This window comes from Anabrus simplex, chromosome 4 (genome assembly GCF_040414725.1).
Source record: "Anabrus simplex isolate iqAnaSimp1 chromosome 4, ASM4041472v1, whole genome shotgun sequence".
Classification (NCBI taxonomy): domain Eukaryota; kingdom Metazoa; phylum Arthropoda; class Insecta; order Orthoptera; family Tettigoniidae; genus Anabrus; species Anabrus simplex.
The window spans coordinates 304,094,698-304,114,416 of NC_090268.1; the positions used below are offsets into that span (position 1 = coordinate 304,094,698).

The 19,719-nt window shown below is 38.3% G+C and overlaps 1 protein-coding gene across 2 annotated transcripts in view; it reads right to left on the reverse strand.

Annotated features, from left to right (window-relative positions):
• Positions 1-4,850: 4,850 nt before the first annotated feature.
• Herp (Homocysteine-induced endoplasmic reticulum protein) overlaps positions 4,851-19,719 on the reverse strand; it is a 165,413-nt gene continuing 150,544 nt past the window's right edge. For both annotated transcript variants that reach the window (XM_067145641.2, XM_067145640.2), the window contains exon 7: positions 4,851-10,315. In XM_067145641.2, the coding sequence (XP_067001742.2) occupies positions 10,003-10,315 (313 nt within the window). In that variant the 3' untranslated portion in view covers positions 4,851-10,002. The remainder of the gene's footprint in view (positions 10,316-19,719) is intronic.

The window sequence follows — 19,719 nt, forward strand, 5'->3', positions numbered from 1 at the left end:
CACATCTCACATATGATGTATCTGTAGTGTTTATTACATTTTCAGTGAACGATTTCGTAAGTGGCATTCCCTAGGTTTCAAACTGTCGTATATGTGCTGTGCGGTTAGGCTTGCGTAGGTGTGTTTTCATTCGGGAGATAGTGAGTTCGAAACCCACTGTCGGCAGCTCTGAAGCTGGTTTACCGTGGTTTCCCCATTTTCACACCAGGCAAATGCTGGGTGTGTACCTTCAATTAAGGCCACGGTCCTAGCCCTTTCCGATCCCATCGTCGCCATAAGACCTATCTGTGTCGGTGCGACGTAAAGCAAATTGTAAAAAATAATAAGAAAGGAATGTTGAGGCTACCTCGATTAATGATTTCATCCTACCACGGGACGCAATCTACTGCGTTAAAGTAGTTTTAAAAATGATCACGGCCTCCCCTTGCATCTGATGTAGCATTTTCTCCTGTAAAATTGAACTTTTCTGTTAAATTCTACTATCTGAAATAGTTGTTGAAATTGCAATACAATAACTCTGAAGTAGGCCTAACGTCGAAACTTAGCTTCATCGCGCATTCAACATTCAAGTAAGTTTGAATACTCTCCTTTTGGCTATCTTGTTAATTTCATGCACCCAGAAACTTCTCCGATCTCTCATAATTTTCTACCTCCTCACACCGTCTATTGCAAGCCTGTGAAGTTTCCCGTAGAATCCCGTTCGATTTTGTTCCGCTAGATGTGAGCGGTCGAATGGAAATTTCGGCTGTTCGGTTCGATTCGATTCCACTAGGTGGGAGCAAATACAGTAGAGACAATACACGACACTGGGCGAGATATCGAGGGACAGCAAACATCCAGGCCCCGAGGCAGTGGAATTAACCAATGAGGGGTTTAAATCCCCGTCCCGGCCGGGAATCGAACCGGGACGCTCTGAACCAAAGGCCAGTACGCTGACCATTCAGCCAACGATGGGCATACTTAAGTTGTGTGTGAATTTATGTACAATGATGCTGGATTTAGAAAGTTAAACTAGTATTATTTCTTGTCATATTTTCTTTTGTTGTTGTCATTATAGTTGTAGGGTAATGGTTTAACTTCACTTTATTATCACTTGTAATGTTTAGCTAGTAGAAAGCTCAACCTATAGTATTGTACACGGTAGTGTTACGCACTGGAAATACTGAATTTTTTTATGATAATGCTGGATTTAGAATGTTAAATTAGTAGTACTTGTAATATTTCCTTTCCATGGAATTGCTTGTTGTACTCTTGTTGTTGTTGGGTAATTATGCTAACTTTACATATGACACGAATAGGCCTACTCTATAACATTGTAAGGAATTATTTCCTTCCTCACCAAAATATCGGTAAACACAAGCAGTGGTCATATGTTATTGAATGTGGGATCTGATAACGATGTACAACCTACCTGTCGAAAGAATTGGAGCAAATCGAAGCATTTTAGATTACACATTCCACTCATACGTAATGGTGGTTGTATGGGCAGCAAGGCGTGTTGCCTCGTCTGGAGTTCGAATATTGCACGCCTGTAGTATCCAGTATGAGCCTACAGTAGCCGTCAGGTTCTGTACTTAAACCACTCACTCATGTACCTACCAGTGCATACAATGCCAGAATGCGTATCCTTTATAATTACGTTATACTGCATCAAAATAGACCTCGGTAGAAACAAACGCCCTAGTCGCTTGTTGACACGTATTTACGAAATGGAGAAGGCCCATGGTTAGGTATTCGCATACTCGGCACAAACAACATTCAGCTCCGACTACCTGTAGGCCTACGACACGCTGCTCTTCGTACAATGCGGGGACAATGCTCTCGAGATCTCTCAAAATTTCTTTTATTATTATTGATATATACAGTCGTATCAGCACACACATCGAGTACTCGACCAACAGCCTGAGCACGAAGGAAAGCCAGCCTTACCAAGTTGATGTCAACAGGGCTACAAATTTAAACTCATTTTTAACTCGTTTTGACGACACACTTATGTGAAATTAAATTTAAATATTAACACTGATGATGGACCTTAGTGTCCGAAAAACGGTTGTTTTAACAACGTGTGTGCTGATACGACTGTATATATCAATAATAATAATAATAATAATAATAATAATAATAAAATAATTATATCAGCACTGTCAATGGCTTTGATATTTTATAATGATTATTATTCCTCAAAATTTCTTGCAAGAAATAGTACCTTTGCTAGTCTCGAGAAATCCTGAGAAATCTCAAGACCTCGTCTCAGACTGTCCATCACTAGCTTTGCCTTCTAGAACACTAAAATTTCAAGTAGTATATTATACCCATGATTCTTGGAGAGAACGTTTGTTACTTTCTATTTCACTCTTTCTCCTACAACCTCTGGAACTGTTCTTAAAGTGGACACAGTCTTGCACATTTTGCAAATGACTGGTGTAATGGAATCCCAATTGCTTCCAAAGACATAATAGCTTTACGAATACAATGAAAATTAGCCGTTATAAACACAAGGTTACTTTCTAATTTTTTGCTTGACGAGTTTTGCTGAGCCAGCTTTATAGGCGCTGCTTCATTAGGATCTAATGCTTTTTCAAACTTTTCTAATTTTTTATAAGTGTTCAGAATAATAGATCACAGCTTCAAGCCAGGGTGCCCAGCACGATAAAATAGGTGGTGGTAAGGGAGTATCAGGTGGTGGTGTTCTGAATATCTGAACCCTGATGGGGTTTTTACAAGTATTTTCTTAACAGACAACACTAAGTTGTCCATTAATGGATAGCATGAACGAATAGTTCTGTTATGCGATGGAGTCCATGTGCGAGACATGTTGAGTAAATTAAATTAGGGAATACTTTAATAACGTTGTCCTCGATTTAAACATGTAACTAGCTATGTCCGTTAACGTGAGGAGTACATTGTTGTAACTAATACCATCAAGCCACAGTAATTTCATGGAATCGATGACAAACTTGAGTTATTCTTGTGTTGTTAGTGACCTCTAGCTCTCTTACATTAAGAAGATATGAGGTAGTGGCTTTTCTATACTATTGGCTCCAATTGCTATATTTGTTAAGAAACGACCTTCAGAGTCCGTTGTTTCGTCAACATAGATTTCGTAAAGACTTCCGAATATTGGACATTACTTTCTTGTAACATCGGCTGACATAGTTTTGTGTAAAGTTCTTTCATCTGGAGTATGTTCATTGGTGTGTTTGTGAAGAAAATTTCTGAGTGTTGGACTGTTGAGCTTAATCAGAGGAATATCTGTTGCTAGAAAGGCCTGACAGAGGTCTGATGAAAAGTGTGTTAGCCTACTCCCAAAAGCTGTTTTTACATAGCATAATTTATATTATGTTTCCTAGTAACTGACTCCTTACGTTTGGATGTGTTTATATGCTGCAATACTTGATACAGTTTTACACTACTTTCTTCTTGCATGCCTTACAATATAGTATTTTAGAATCTGTAGAAATAAATTGAAGAAAACTAGTCTTCGTAACCCTTATGATGTACACTATGTGAATATTAAACAACAGTGTACACACACTTAACACTTAAGTCACATTCCACAACTCAGATGTAACGCACTTAGCACTGTTACGACGACTGGGCTAAACAACCAACTACTACCGAAGCAGCGCCTCTACTATCGAGAAAGACTACTTTGCAATGTGAAACCATCACACTGTGATTCCCAAGAATGCTGTCAACTTCCATAAAGAGAAAGTTTCTGCTCAGGCATGGGAAAACATCTAAATCCCTGAACCAAATATGATAAATCAATTTTTGTAGCTGAAGGTCTTAAAAAATAGCCAATTCCATATACAAGCAGTACTGAATTTTCAATTTCTTGTAGCTAAACACTAACTCAAAACCACTTGGTTTAGTGTAATATAGCAAGATTGGCAACACTGATTCCCAAGTGTGTGTGGGGAGAAACCAGGATTGCATCATAGGCATAACATCCAGCTTCGCATAACAAATATCGTTGGCGAGTGATGTTTCGCTGCTGTTCCTTGGTGAAGCATATTTCCCACTCCTTCGTACTGCACAGCTAAATGCTCATTTCTTGTCTGAATGAGTCATCTTATATTTATGAGTCATCATTGTCATCGATCACATTCCTTGCACACTCAGAACATAATTATTACACATACGTCGAAAATGCCTGCACATGTATTTATAAGCATAATAAAAATATCCTTTTAATATATTATTTTAGGGCATAAAACCCACAATAGGATTTGAAAAAATAAATGCATTTTATGCACAATAAAAGTGATCATATTCTGTGCAGATATTAGTGATTTGCATAAATAATTTACCAGCATATTCATACAATGGTGGGAAAAATATATGCAAATGCATGAACTTCCGATCCCTAGTCTACCTTCATTTTTACTGAAGTGTCGGATCCTTCCATTTTTCTCTCTGATTAATGTTATATAAAGGATTGTTGCCTAGTTTTACTTCCTCTTCAAAGAATACCCACCACCACCAACACCACAAGAATGTTAGGCATACGACACTTCTTTCCAAATAGTCTACTTCCATCTTCTGACACTGTCAACGTTTTGCTGGCGTTAAGATTTGCCTTCTGTCCTTCACCCACCTTATCACACTCAGCCTTTCACTTCTACCAAGGATGGTTACCTAGTTGTATTTCCTCTTAAAACAAAAATTCACCACAATCACCGCTTCTCATTTTTACCTACAGCCTTAGCAGTCCTTTTCATAGTTTTGGAGAACTGTTTTATTTTGTCTTTTCTAGAATTTTAAAGCACGCCATGCAGATAACAGTTATAATAAAAATATAAATACATATATTAAAAGACTGCACTAAAAATAGAATAACAAGTGAATAATAAATAACAGTATTTATTCTCAAATCAATGTACATTATTTACAATTTACACAGCTTGTATTTTCAAGGAGAGAACAAACTGTTTACTTGAGGCTGGAGGAGGACGACGAACAGCTGCAAGCTGAACAACATTGTACAACTAGAGATTCTTCTACATTCTCCTAGGATACGAGTTGACACCGACATTCATACATTTATATTTTTTTTTAAAGAAGTGGTGTGAGGGGAGAGAAAAATGCAAAATTATGAAAAAGAATGGAATTTAAGGATGATGGGTTTTAGCACCATAGCTCAGAACAGCACGTGCTGATAAATTCATTATAAGGAAGAAGGTTTCTATATGTGAACAAATCATAAAACTTCCCCAGAATGATCTATACTTGAGAAACATTTTAAGCAAGGGCAGGAAGAAAACATTTATTATGGATTAACATTTACTCGAGTGCATGCGCTTTTTCCATTAAGCATAGTAGAGAAATTCTGATCCATAATAAAAGCACATTATCTCCATTCTCATTAATATAATTTAATACAGCAACATTTTCATTCACTCTTTCAATAGTTCAGAATTCTGCCAATGAAACAGTTCAAAAAAAATGTTTTTTTTTTTCTCTCAGTGCTGAAAAGTTGATGTTTGCATTTTACCTACATATACAACATTAATTCTTCAATTTTTCAGGAGGTAAGAAAATTATGTCAATTCATTTCATGTGATCTTAATTTAAATGCTGTTAAGGCAGCAAGGAGTATAAAACTCATATGAAAAAGAAATTTATCACGAGTGTAGAATAGAAACTGTAGTTTATATTCCAACAAGTTTACTGCACATTCAGATAAAGTAATACTCTTCTTCATCATTAATTATTATATAGGACTTATTCCAAGTGCCCTGCTCTTCTACAGAACGTCACAGAAAGCTTGAATAATATTTGTGTCCTTCCTGAGCACCTATTCATATTCCATTTTCTTTACTACAGGTTTATTGTAGAACGTTTAGACAGCAAACAATATGTCTCCGAATGCATACATATTACAACTCCCATCAAGACTAATTATTACTTATTAACCATTTCCTTTATTCTCCTGGACTTTTGCCATACTCAACCACCGAACAAATTGAAATTAGCTAAATATATGAATATATTTACTTTGTAATTTACAATATTTGATTATGGCTAAATCAAAATAACTGTTATAATGAAAGATCACAACGAAAGAATTATTTAAAGATTTTTTAATATCTAAATGTACTTCTCCAGTAAAAAATTAAAGAAGCACAGTACCCGTGATTTCACATTAGTGGAAAAATTCAGAAGTATCTTAAATATGATTTTAAAGAACAAAAGATATGAGGGATTGCATCTGAGATGAACATCTTGAAACACAGGGATATTTCAATATTTTGCCAAGTACCAATGCATATACAACAATATATTAATAGGAAAGTTGTAAAGAAGAACATGAAAAATAACAGAGAGCAGAAGGCAATTCCTAAGAAGAGCAATTTATTAGTGACCATGTGTCTGGTATATTAAAACAAAACTACACAGACCAACCAGCAATTTCTGATATGTCTTTGTGATCCACAGGTTACAAATGACAGGAAGACAAGGCACTCCAGAAAATGGGATTAATTTATCAAGGTTAGCACAGATAGTGACTTCAGAGCAAAAAAACTCTTACACAGCTCATTGTACAGTAGATTCTGCAAACTACAGTATTTAGCCAATTACCCCCCCCTCAATCTGGACCACCACCTTCCTCTTAGGAATGTATTACTTATTACAGAAGTGACTGTATTAATATTTTGATATTTACTGTAGTCACTCTGTAAGTACTATGAAGAATATATGCTAGAAAGAAGCTTTGTCTATATTCCTATGAAGAACTTTATGAACACAGCTAAAATAATATCTCGACCAACTGACTGCAAAACTTTTCTGAATTTAGTGTACAAGTGCAACTTCTGTGATCCTTTCTTTGATCTTTTGTGATCAAGTTCCCCCTGAATCTGGTATTCTTCTTATATACCCTGCTGAAATTTTTTAAAACTGTTTCTAAGACAAACATGGCTCTAGGATGTATACAGCATCAACTTATTCCTTAATGCATCATATTAATGTGGCATAACATTTCAAATGTTGAAAATATCTTGAAATTAGATGAATATTCAGAAGAAAAATTGTATTATCCAACATAATGACTAGTGTTACAAGATTAGAAAAAGCATATTTGTTTCTATCACAAAAGTAAAATTTCCCAGTCTTTTTGATCAAATTCTAGAAAATCTTAATGGAGCAGGCTGATTACTATTACTGAATTCTTCTTCTAGTTAATCTAAGCAAGGATTCTTTCCAGTGACCATTTAAACATTTATACTCAATTATTCAGGTATAAAAAATGACATTCAAGAAAAGAAAATTAATGATTGTTAAAGGAAAATTTTATGACTGTAGATCTTTGTGATGCATGTATGATTAAAATCAAATATTAAAAAGTTGAAAATTTACAGCCATGAAATAACTAACCTAAACCAAAAATGACAGAGGAAACATCAGCAAAACAAACTGCAGGTAATAATTGCATAGGAAGTTTTTAAAAGTCACAGAATGTACAGTCAACTGGTACAGATAATTATACTTATATTCCTGGAATTCTACAAATAACCCGAGGACAATCTTGAGCACAGACTTCGTATTACTCCTCAGTAGCAATATCAAGTATATAAAAATACTCTTAAAAATTATTCCTAAAGATAAAATCTCTAATATTATCATATCCTGTATCACTTGAAGAAAGAAAAATCCAAATCAATGGAGTTATTAAAATATTTATATTGTTCTTATCACATAATAAAAAATGTGGAAAACAGAAAAAGAAAAAAAAAACAAACAAGTTTGTTCTTCCTGTAACTCATAAATGACCCAAAATTCACCTACCTGCCTTCAAACTTTACAAATATAACAGGTGACAAATAAAAATCCTGCCTTAGTCATTCACATGTGAAATAATAGTTAATATGCTTCATTTTCACTTGTGGAAAATACAAAATTGCAATAACACTAACTCTAACATAGCATGGAAGCGATAATTATTATATTGCATATAAGATTAGGGCAATCAGGGTGGTAGATTCATCATCTTAACACCAACTGATTGCTGGAAATCTACCCAAAACAGGGCTTTATAAACCAAGGCATGTTGCAGCTTTCAATCCATTTTTTATTATCAGCTGATAACTGAAACACAAGTTGAAAGTAAGAGCCATAACAAAACCACAATACTTCATCTCAGCTTCACAATTCACAGGACAACACTTCTCCACATTTGTGTCACATTTTCTGATAGATCTTTGGTTGCAGAAGTATGAATCAATTCAGTACAGTACACTATTGAATAATTCATACAGAAAGAAAAAAAATCACATTTAATTTCTTATGTACAATTAAATGAAAGATTATGAAATTGATCATAGTACAGAGGTAAACAGAGTAACCTATCCATGATTTAGATTAACATCAGCAAAAGGAATCACATCATGACATACCATATTTGCTTGCAAAATGTTTGCATATGCACAATTTTTGCAGACCCAATTTTGATGAGTAATTAGGATGTTTAGTTTGCCTGCATAATTTTTGCTGTCACAAACCATACTCCACGTCTTAGCCCATGTGGTGCAGCAATGAAGTCGCCACTGACCATAGTCCGACCCTGAGCGAAACTACATTCCAATACCAGTGCCTGCACTTTGTGATAATTCTATTTTCAGAGTAAGCTTGTGAAAGTCTTGCGGGCAGTTACCACAGATATATGTTGTAATTCATTCTGTATAGAAGTGTATTAAGAAATATAAGCTGGATTTAATTTTATGTAAAATGGTTATGAAGAGTTTCAGAGAAACTGGAATATCCAACTCGCTGGATAGTCTCGAAGATGAGTTACGGTATGTCAAAGAATCCCACTCTTCTGAATGTGACAACTCAGAGCAAGAATGAAATATAGAAGGGCAAGTTTGTTCAGCACTCCTTTTATTACCAGCATGTGATTTGCATTTTCTTGCAGTGTTCATAACGTAGCAGTGTATGACAACACTGTGAAGGAAACCACACTAGGCCCATTTCTCTTTCAGCCTCGTCACGTTTTTGAACAGTGCTAAAAAAAAGCTATAGATCTACTGGTAAACTAAAAGCATATCAATTTGAGAACTTGCTGGTTGTTATTTTCAATGTATATAATATTGCAGTGATGAAAACCGGACAGCCTTACTGTAAATACGTACAGCACACAATATTTTGATAAAAATAGTTTTTTAAATCAATATTTGTCTAATCTGTAAATAAATGTTCTATGCTCATACAAAATGGTATTTTCACAGCTATCATGGCAATTTTATTGATTTCATCTGCAATTGCAGGGTAACTTCAAACCTTCAAGAAAAAATCTGCATAGTTTATGCAGCTTCATTTTAGAAAAAAAAAAAGAAAAAATTGTTAAAAAAGCAAAAATTATGCAGGCAAATACAGTACAAGCATATATTTGTAAAAAAGGCTCATACAAGAAAAACACCTCACTAAAAGCAAAATTTCCTCCAATTCCACAAACAATTTGCAATGTTAATTTTCTTTCTTATTATGCTAACAGGTACAGATGGCTATGGTTTTACATATATATGTAAATATATAACCATAGAAGGAAAATTTAAAAGCACTCACAAACATCCAATTTTGGAAACATAATTCTAAAAATTGAGGAGCACAGAAAAAATGTTCGTAAAATATTTGTACGCACTGTACTCCTCCTTCGTCTTTAAATGTGAAAGGAATATTGTTGGAATATTTATTGAAACCAAGTTAACTGCCGTGAGTGGCAAAAAGAAAGTCTCTTGTATATGCACATCAACTAAACACCAGTTTCATGTAATGTTTCTGACTTTCTGCAATATCAATACAAGAGCATTTAGTCACTGGATCAAACTAGTTGCAGGAGTACAAAATTTGGATATAACCTGCCAAACTACATTTTACCCACTAATACCACATTAGCAGGTGATAGTGTAGAAAAACAGGTTAATCCAATGATGCAAACTATACAATCATACGTTTAAAACAAGGAGCAGTAGCTTAATTAGGAATCCATAAGAAAACTATTCAGATAGCTCCGGGCTGTTCAGGGATTAACGAGGCAAAGAAACTTGTGAAGAATGTCCAGGTAATAGCAAGGAGAGAGGGGCGGTCTGGTTCAGGGCCAGGTACTTGAGCTTGTGCTTCTCCACTTGTACTTGGTACAACCCCCTGAGGATCTTGTGCTTCTGTTTCAGTGTGATCCATATTATTGTTGTCTGTAACTCTAGCATCTACTGGCACATTGTTGTTTTCAGGGGCTGCTCGTTCTAATTCTGGCTGCTGCTGCTGCTGCTGCTGCTGCTGTTGCTGCTGAATTCGAAAGAAACCAATCTGGTAGCTAAACAGAATGAAAGGAGAACTATATAGAGATATATACATACATACAAAGAGGACTGCACTGTAGAGTAAAAAGCATGTAATACAAAATATGACTTCATTCTGAACACTGCACAAGGTAATTGACAGGGTGATCGGAATACTTATAAAATCTTACAGGTTCCACCTTTTTCAATACAAAAACAATGTTGTCAGATGTTTTACAACATATCTTCAATTACAGTACTAGTTTCGGCACTAACATCAGCTGCGTGACAGTAAAGTGAAACTTGGCAATACACACAAAATATACAACATATTCATAGAAATAACTCCTTAATATCTTGAAAGACACGGCTCATCTACTAGCTCCTATTTGGACGAAACTTTATAATAAATGCATAGAAACAGCCAAAATCCCAGATCAGTGGAGAAAATCAATAGTAAAGGTAATTTTCAAAGGGAAAGGAGACCCGAATGGACACAAATACAGAGGAATAGCCCTGGAAAACAATCCTTTTAAGGTACTCACAAAACTAATCACAGAAAGAATAAGGGACACATTAGAAGAGCGCACCTCCCAGAATCTCAATTTGGGTTTAGGAGAGGAAGATCCACTCTTGCAGCGGTGGAACTACTGCTAAATAACATATGGGAAGCCATGTTTCACCCTAGTTATGGGCATCTTCAGCCTATATTAATCTTAAGGTCAAGAATTAAAACGATAAACATTGGAACTTTTAGTGAACTAACTTAATACTAAATACAATTGTCTTATGCTATTTACATAGTTTACAATATGTACAGTATGTACAATATGTGCATTAACTTTGCCAGAATTTATGAACAATGAATTAACTTATTTTATAATGACTAGACTTCCAATTGTGGGTTGGATTGATCACAGCATGAATTGAGGTTTCTCAAATTGTATTGACTAGAATTTATCACTGCGTGAGTTGGGGTTTCTTCAACTGATATGGTCCCCCGAGTCGTAAGAATTTTAACAAAACCGGAACCTTGGTTAAAATCGTTCATGTTAGGGTTTGAAACAATTTGAATATTCCTTTAGAAAGAAGCATGGTTATGTTTTAAGGTCGAAGCGTGTAAGTAGGATACATATTGTTGATTTCATTCATTGCTTATTGGATAAAAATATTTGGAAAATTCCGTCATTCTTGTTGATTAATTTCCCATTGGTGCATATTCAATCTGGGAGGAATATGAGTTGTCTGTAACTGGATAAGGGAAAAAACGAGGAATTAGGATGATGAATGTGGAACCCAATACGGTAATAAATGTAGAGTGAGTGTTTATCGTGTGAACTTACTTGTCTTGTCGACGTTAGCTGGGACCAATTGTTCCGGTTGTGTCTGAACGGCTAAGCTTGCTAGTCCTAGTGTAGTATTGATGCTGTAGCGGAGGGGTGGAGCGTGGTGGGGAAGGGGGCGTGAGTTTCAAATCGTGCATCCGTATTGTTGCTTGAGAGGCGTTACTTGAATTGGATTGGGCGGGCCTGGTATTAGGTGTGGCTATTGGAGCGCATGCGTTCTGTGATTTAAACATATTGAGAACTTTATTCTGATTTACGGCCTGGATTAACCTCGGAGTTGTTTCATATAACGGATTTTCGTTACCGATGACATCGTTAAGATTATTTTTTTTTTGTTATAAGTTTGATCCAAATAAATGTACAAGTTTTCCATTTCGTTCAATAATTTCCCCTTGCTTAGGCTTTTAATGACCGTCAAATCATTTTCTATTGAGGTGAACTTACGGCCTGTTTCAGTTATATGCTGGCTCATGGCCGAATACTTATTATGCTTGGAATCATTGTAATGTTCCAGATACCTCGTGTAAAAGTTCCTCCCGGTTTGTCCAAAATATGTGAACTCATATTGGGCACATTTTAACCTATAAACACCTGACCCTGAGTAAATGTTGTTATTATTGACTTTACTGTGGTTGAGGAATATGTTCTGATTATTATTTATTGTCTTGAAGGCTATGTTGACGCTGTGTTTTTTAAAAATAGTGATATGATGGATAGCCGGGCTATTATACGTAAGGGTGGTGTAGCTGTTTGTCTTTGATTTCTCTGGGACTAGGTTGGACAATAGCCTAATTTTGATCTTATTAATTAACTGATTGATTACGTTTACTTTAAAGCCATTGTACCGAGCTGTCTTATGTAATTTAGTTCTGTTTCCAAACTTTAGGCAAAAGAGGAATTTTTAGTGCCCTATATATTAGACTATGATAGGCAGCTAGTTTTTGGGTCTTAGAATGTAAAGACGAATCTTTAATAGTTATGGGTGAATGAGTAGGTTTCCTAAAAATTTGAAATTCAAAAGTGTTATTCAAGCGTATAATTGTTAAATCTAAAAAATTTAAAGAATTGTTGACCTCATCTTCTTTGGTGAATTTGACATTAGGATCTATTTCGTTCAGTGAGACTAATATATCGTGACTGTTAGTAATGTCCTTACTAATGATCATGAAAGTATCGTCAACAAACCTTAGCCACAAACCAATGCCCTTTATTTGTAACATTTTTGTATGTTCTATAAGGTCCATGCAAATATCTGCTAGAATTCCAGATAGAGGGTCGCCCATAGCTAGTCCTTTCTGCTGATAATATTTACCATTTAAGGAGAAGTAATTATTGTTTAGAATGAAATTCAGTATCTTCATGAATTCTTCAATTTCCATTTTACTGAGGCCGCTGTGTTTATTGATGTTGTCATGGATAATTTTAATGGTTTCTTTAGTAGGAATGCTTGGAAACATGTTTCTGACATCGAAAGAACATAAAATATGGTTGGGTTGCAGTTCAAATTTCTTCAATATTTCACAGTTAATTGAATTTTTTAAGGGAGATTTATTGTTGAAAATATAATATTTTCTTAAAAACCTATGAATGAATTTCGATACTTTATAGGTAGGGCTATTCCTGCAATTTATAATGGGATGCATTGGGGTGTCCTTCTTATGAATCTTAGGTAAAGCTCTGGCGGTAGGGATACTGGGATTCATGTTGAAAAGTCTTTGTTGCTCTTGTTCGTTGAAAAGAAAATTAGACCTTTTTACTAACTGGTGTGTTTAATTCATGTAGAATTTAACCACTAAAAAAATGAAATGGATTTTATTTTTGAACATTTTAAGTTAACCAGAATAGAACTGCCAAGTTAAAACACATTTAATTTAAATTTATATTTTCAATCTTGACCAACCTACAAGCAACTATCAGTTCAAATCTCCACTTATTGTTGACGACACATCCTGTCAACAGACATGGTACGTCGAACATAATATGATATAGGGGTCACATAAACCCCGACATGTAATCCTCTTTACCAAAAAGAAGATCCATTTTATTTTTGGACATTTTTCATATTAGATAGATTAGGACCAAAAAACTTAACCGTATTTACTTATGTTACCCATCTTAAGAGTTCATTAATGTTTGTATATATTGTATATAATGTATATATTGTATATATTGGTATGTTTATATTGGTTAAAAAGGTCCCAAACCTTGACCTAAAGGTTGTTCACAGGCTGAAGATGCCCAAAATAATGGGTGAAACATGTACCTGACCTAAATAAGTCTACATAAAATCATGTAGATAATAACCACATTAAACGTGGAAAGTATTGAATAGGTGGTTTTTTCTATTAAATTATCCTTGATATCTATGCCTAACGTCATCTTCAATACGGAACAATAATGAGAGTTGTTACTTGTAACATAATACACAAAGCAAAGTGAGCTTTTAGCTTGTCTATAGTAATAGGAAACTAGAAAACTGATGTTTTTGTTCGTAAGTCTTACTGGTTTCAAGGCAAGCACATAAATTAGCAAGAAATACACAGCCATAGGCATTGGTTTCCTTTGTAACATGATCCCAGAACTGGGGCTAGAAATTCATTCACTACTTCCATTTCCTTTGGATTATTTCCCAACCTCCTACTCACTATCGAGTGAATTTCAGAAACTGATTTGCATGTTACAGAAACAGGCTTACTGTCAACAAGATCCCAATTCCAAATACCATTACTAGAGTTCTCACCAGCTCTTGTTGCATTCTGGTGTTGTCCTGTAGTTTCTATTGGCACAATCACCTCAGAACTGAAATCGGAATCACTTTTATCACTGTCAGGCCACCTCGTGTGTGCTTCTACAACTGTAGGGGTCTAACCCTGGTTACCCTCTTCAATTGAAGATCCTCTTTGTGGTGAGGGGGACTAGTAGCTCCTTTCTTGCGATGCCGAATGGAGCCCCATTGGGTAACCATTTGGTATACAAGGAGGAGGAAGCTAAAGCACCGCCCAACCCTAAGGTGTAATGCGACCCGTGCCGATGGGGTGCATGGCACATGGGAGATGTGTCTTGAACGGAGCCTTCGAGATACCTGGCGCCCTCTCGAAGTATGTAGCCTTACCCAGGTATGCGGGGCTCTGCCTGGGTGGACATATATTTCCCTAGCTACTCGTGGGACTTGAATGAATACGGCAGCCATCCATAAACTGGAGAGCACTTCTGGGGCCTCCGAGAGAAACACTAGTACAACAACAACCGAAGGGGACTCTTCGGAGATACCCTCGGATAGTTCATCTTCGACAGTTAGAGGGCTCACTCAAGAGGTGGGCAATCTACAGGTCCAGAAGAAGAAGAAGAAACAGCGCTCTGGCGCTGAGAAGAGGAGATATAAGAAGGCCTTAAAGGCCCGGGAGCAGGCCAAAGAGGGCTTAACCGGGAACTGAGGGGCCTTCTAATACCACGACAGTAACAACTGTGGGGGGATCCAATGGGCACAAGAGGCGGAGCCCTGAAGAGGGCTCTGCTTCTAGGGCACAGAGGACCCCACCCACCAAGACGCCAGCGAGGAAACGACTTCTGTTGGGGGCAACCCCAGAAGAAGACCTGCAGACCCGCAAAAAACCCAAGGTGGAATATGCCAGGATAGCTAAAGCTGGGATCAGGATGGCCATAGTACCTGTAGGATATCCTGACCAGCAGCTAACCGAGAAACAGTTGGAAGCTGTGGAAGAGGCTATCACCAATCTGATAGACAAGCTTCCGGAGCAGGGGCCCATTAAGCCTCAGTTCCTGGATTGCTATCTGTCGAGAGGTGCGGCCGTCATTATAGCAGAGAACGACAAGACTGTAGCATGGCTTTCCAGTCTTGTTACAGGTATACAACTGTGGGAAGAAGCCAGGCTCACAATTGTGGGCATGGATAAACTTCTTTCCTACAAGAGAGTCATGGTCTGGATACCAGGACAACCAAAGGACAATAACGTCCTTTTGAGAAGAATGGCACGCCAGAACCATGGCTTAAATCCCACCAGCTGGAGGGTCTACGACCGCAAGGAGGAGAAGAGAGGTGTCCGACTTGTGGTCAGCATGGACTCCAGAGATGTGGAGAAAGTGGTGGGGAAGAAGATCTTCTGCAGGGTGCATGTGGCTACCTTCACCTTGGTGAAGAGCAAGCGTGAGAAGCAGAGGACCAACCCCACCACAGACAATACTGAGACCAACAGGGGTGAACAGCGGGTGCCCGGACAGGAACCTGGGCCAGCCAAGCCTCAAGACTCATCGCGGGAGACGGAGCAGCACGTTCCAGAGACAAAATAAGGTAAAGTATTGCATGAAGGTAAGAACGATTACTTTCATACAAGCAAATATACAACATTGCATAGCGGCCTCTAGGATACTTATTAGAAGTATCCAGAAGGGCAGGTTTTCGGTCGCCCTGATACAAGAACCCTGGCTTAGACAGGGGCATATCATGGGACTAAAATGTGCAGGTTTCACTTTATTCAGTGGAATAGCAGAGGAGAAGCCTAGAGCATGTATATTAGTTAAAGATCACAACGCCTGGGCTATACCAGGCTTCATTACTAGAGACCTGGTAGCAGTCCTAGTGAGATATGAAGAGGGCGGACAGCCAAAAGACTTGGTTGTCTGCTCTGCATATTTCCCAGGAGACTCTGAATCTCCACCCCCGCCGGAGGAGTTCAAGAGACTGGTGATGTACTGAAGGAAACAAGGATTAAACCTCATAGTAGGATGTGACGTCAATGCTCATCACAGCATTTGGGGAAGTAAATATACAAACCGAAGGGGAGAGTACCTCATAGAATTTCTATGTACAACTGATCTTGAGATCATGAACATTGGTGATACCCCTACCTTCATTAACAATAGGAGTGAGGGGATCATAGATCTTATCCTGGGTTCCATGGGAATCATACAGGATTTTAAAGACTGGAAGGTTTCTTTGGAGCCTTCCTTGTCAGATCATAGACACATTGTGTTTTATATAGAGGGCTGCCTCGAGATCCCGTCTTACAGAAACCCTAGACGAACCGATTGGACGTCTTTTAGGGAGGACGTGAGGAGGGGACTGGAGGGAGGACCCTCAAATATAATTAAAAACAAAGAGGAGCTGGAGCTCAGTGTGAGTTTTCTCACACGGACACTGGTTATCTCTTATGAATTAAACTGCCCTATTGTTAAGACAAAAAGAGTAACAGTAAGCTTCAAGTGGAATAGTTATCTTGAACACCTGAGGAGAAATACATGAAGGCTCTGGAATAAATACAGGGAACTTCAGGATCAAGAAAGCCTAGATTCTTACAAAGAATCACAACGAAGGTACAAGTCAGAAGTCAAAAAGGCTTCTAGGAAATCTTGGAGACAGTTTTGTGACTCCATTGAAAGTCAACATGAAGCGGCAAGGGTTCATAAAATTTTAACCTTGGATAGAAGGGCAAGGCTGGGCTCACTGGAGTCGCCTTCGGGCGGATACACATCCACAGAGAGGGAGACCCTGAACTTACTGTTTGATGCCCACTTTCCAGGTTCGGTAGTCAAGAATAGTGAGGTAGAATCGAGCGGATCCTTCAGACCCTATAAAAGTGGCTGGAAGGAAGCTGCAGAGATTGTTACCGCAAGAAGGGTTAAGTGGGCATTAGAATCCGAATCCTTTACCCCTTACAAAAGCCCAGGGGTTGGATAGGATCTTCCCGGCACTTCTTCAGGAAGCGGGGGTGGGTCCTTATACCATACCTGGTCAGAATCTTTAGAGCCTGTCTCACTATGGGGTACGTGGCGTCAGGCGAAGGTGGTGTATATACCTAAACCCGGAAGGTCTTCATATACTAGACCTAAGGATTATAGACCCACTCTGAAGAGTCTAGTGTCAGACCTAAGACGAAACGCTGGTTAATAGGGCAAACGCCGGAAAAGCCTTCCATCTAATTTTTGATCTGATTTTTGATATGCTCTATTGGTGGAAAATAATCTAATTCCCTCCATGGGAACTTAGAATTTCCATTTGGAATCGCTAGGCGGGCATTAATTCCATTGTGGAGTTTTATCTCCCGTATGCAGTTATCAGACTGTGCTTCATAAAATAAGCTTCTGATAAGTTCACCTGCATACACCCCAGCGTCAGTGGGTAGGGTCTGACACATCCCACTCTGAAGAGTCTAGTGTCAGACCTAAGACGAAACGCTGGTTAATAGAGCAAACGCCGGAAAAGCCTTCCATCTAATTTTTGATCTGATTTTTGATATGCTCTATTGGTGGAAAAGAATCTAATTCCCTCCATGGGAACTTAGAATTTCCATTTGGAATTGCTAGGCGGGCATTAATTCCATTGTGGAGTTTTATCTCCCGTATGCAGTTATCAGACTGTGCTTCATAAAATAAGCTTCTGATAAGTTCACCTGCATACACCCCAGCGTCAGTGGGTAGGGTCTGACACATCCCACTCTGAAGAGTCTAGTGTCAGACCTAAGATGAAACGCTGGTTAATAGAGCAAACACCGGAAAAGCCTTCCATCTAATTTTTGATCTGATTTTTTATATGCTCTATTGGTGGAAAAGAATCTAATTCCCTCCATGGGAACTTAGAATTTCCATATAGACCCATTAGTCTAACGTCTTTTCTACTTAAGACCTTGGAAAGACTGGTGGATAGACATATCAGGGAGAAAGTATTAAGAGACTTTCCCCTGCATTCTCATCAACATGCATATCAACCAGGGAAGTCTGTTGAGACGGCACTACACCAGCTAGTTTCTAGGCTGGAGAGTGCCTTGGATCAGCAACAACTTGCTATGGTTGCATTTCTTTTTTTTTTTTTTTTTTAATTTGCTATTTGCTTTACGTCGCACCAACACAGATAGGTCTTATGGCGACGATGGGATAGGATAGGCCTAGGAATTGGAAGAAAGCGGCCGTGGCCTTAATTAAGGTACAGCCCCGGCATTTGCCTGGTGTAAAATTGGGAAACCACGGAAAACCATCTTCAGGGCTGCCGACAGTGGGGCTCGAACCCACTATCTCCCGATTACTGGATACTGGCCGCACGTAAGCGACTGCAGCTATCGAGCTCGGTGGTTGTATTCCTAGATATAGAAGGGGCCTTTAACTATACATCTTTGGGCTCCATAGAACGTAGTCTAGAGAGAAGAGGAGCGAGCAGCATGCTCATAAAATGGATTATGGCCTCACTGCAGGGCCGTCAAGTTCTGTTTACCCTCAACGCTGTAATGTTGAGAGCTAATATAGACAGGGGGTGTCCACAGGGAGGAGTATTATCACCAACATTATGGTGTCTGGTAGTGGATGAACTACTTACCAGGTTAAATGTTGTGAGGAATATACGCCCAAGGCTATGCAGATGACATAAGCCTGATGGCGGTAGGAAATTTCCCCAGCACGGTTTCCGAGCTCGTACAGAGCTCTCTACGTAGGGTGGAAAGATGGTGCCACGAGACAGACTTGTCGGTTAATCCCGATAAGACGGAGCTCGTGGTATTTACCAGGAAGAGGAGGCTAGACGGACTGTCAGAGCCTTTCCTATTTGGGGAAAAAATTAGTTAAGACAACCTCAGTCAAGTACCTAGGGGTAATCCTTGAGGCAAGACTGAGTTGGAAGAAACACATAGATTATAAGGTGGATAAGGCTCATAAGATTATGTGGGCCTGTCGCAGGGCCGTCGGGAAGACTTGGGGCCTAAGACCTAAGGTGGTCCAGTGGACCTATATCTCTATTGTACGGCCCACGATCACCTATGCATCTTTAGTCTGGTGGCCAGGTTCGGAGAGTAAAACTGTGACCACAAAGTTAAACAGTGTCCAAAGACTTGCGTGTCTAGGAATAACAGGGGCACTGGATACTACACCATTATGTGCAATGGAGGCCATCCTAGGTTTTCCCCCCATACATTTATATGTTAAGGTAATAGCGGGAATGAGTGCCTATCGCCTATGGTCACTTGGAGGATGGTCCTTCAAAAACCTGAATAGAGGTCAAGCCTCTATTCTTACAAGGCTTCAACCAGACTTGCCCTATGACAATGATGATTGGGGATCTGATGAAGCCTAGCTTTAACTTGAATTATAAA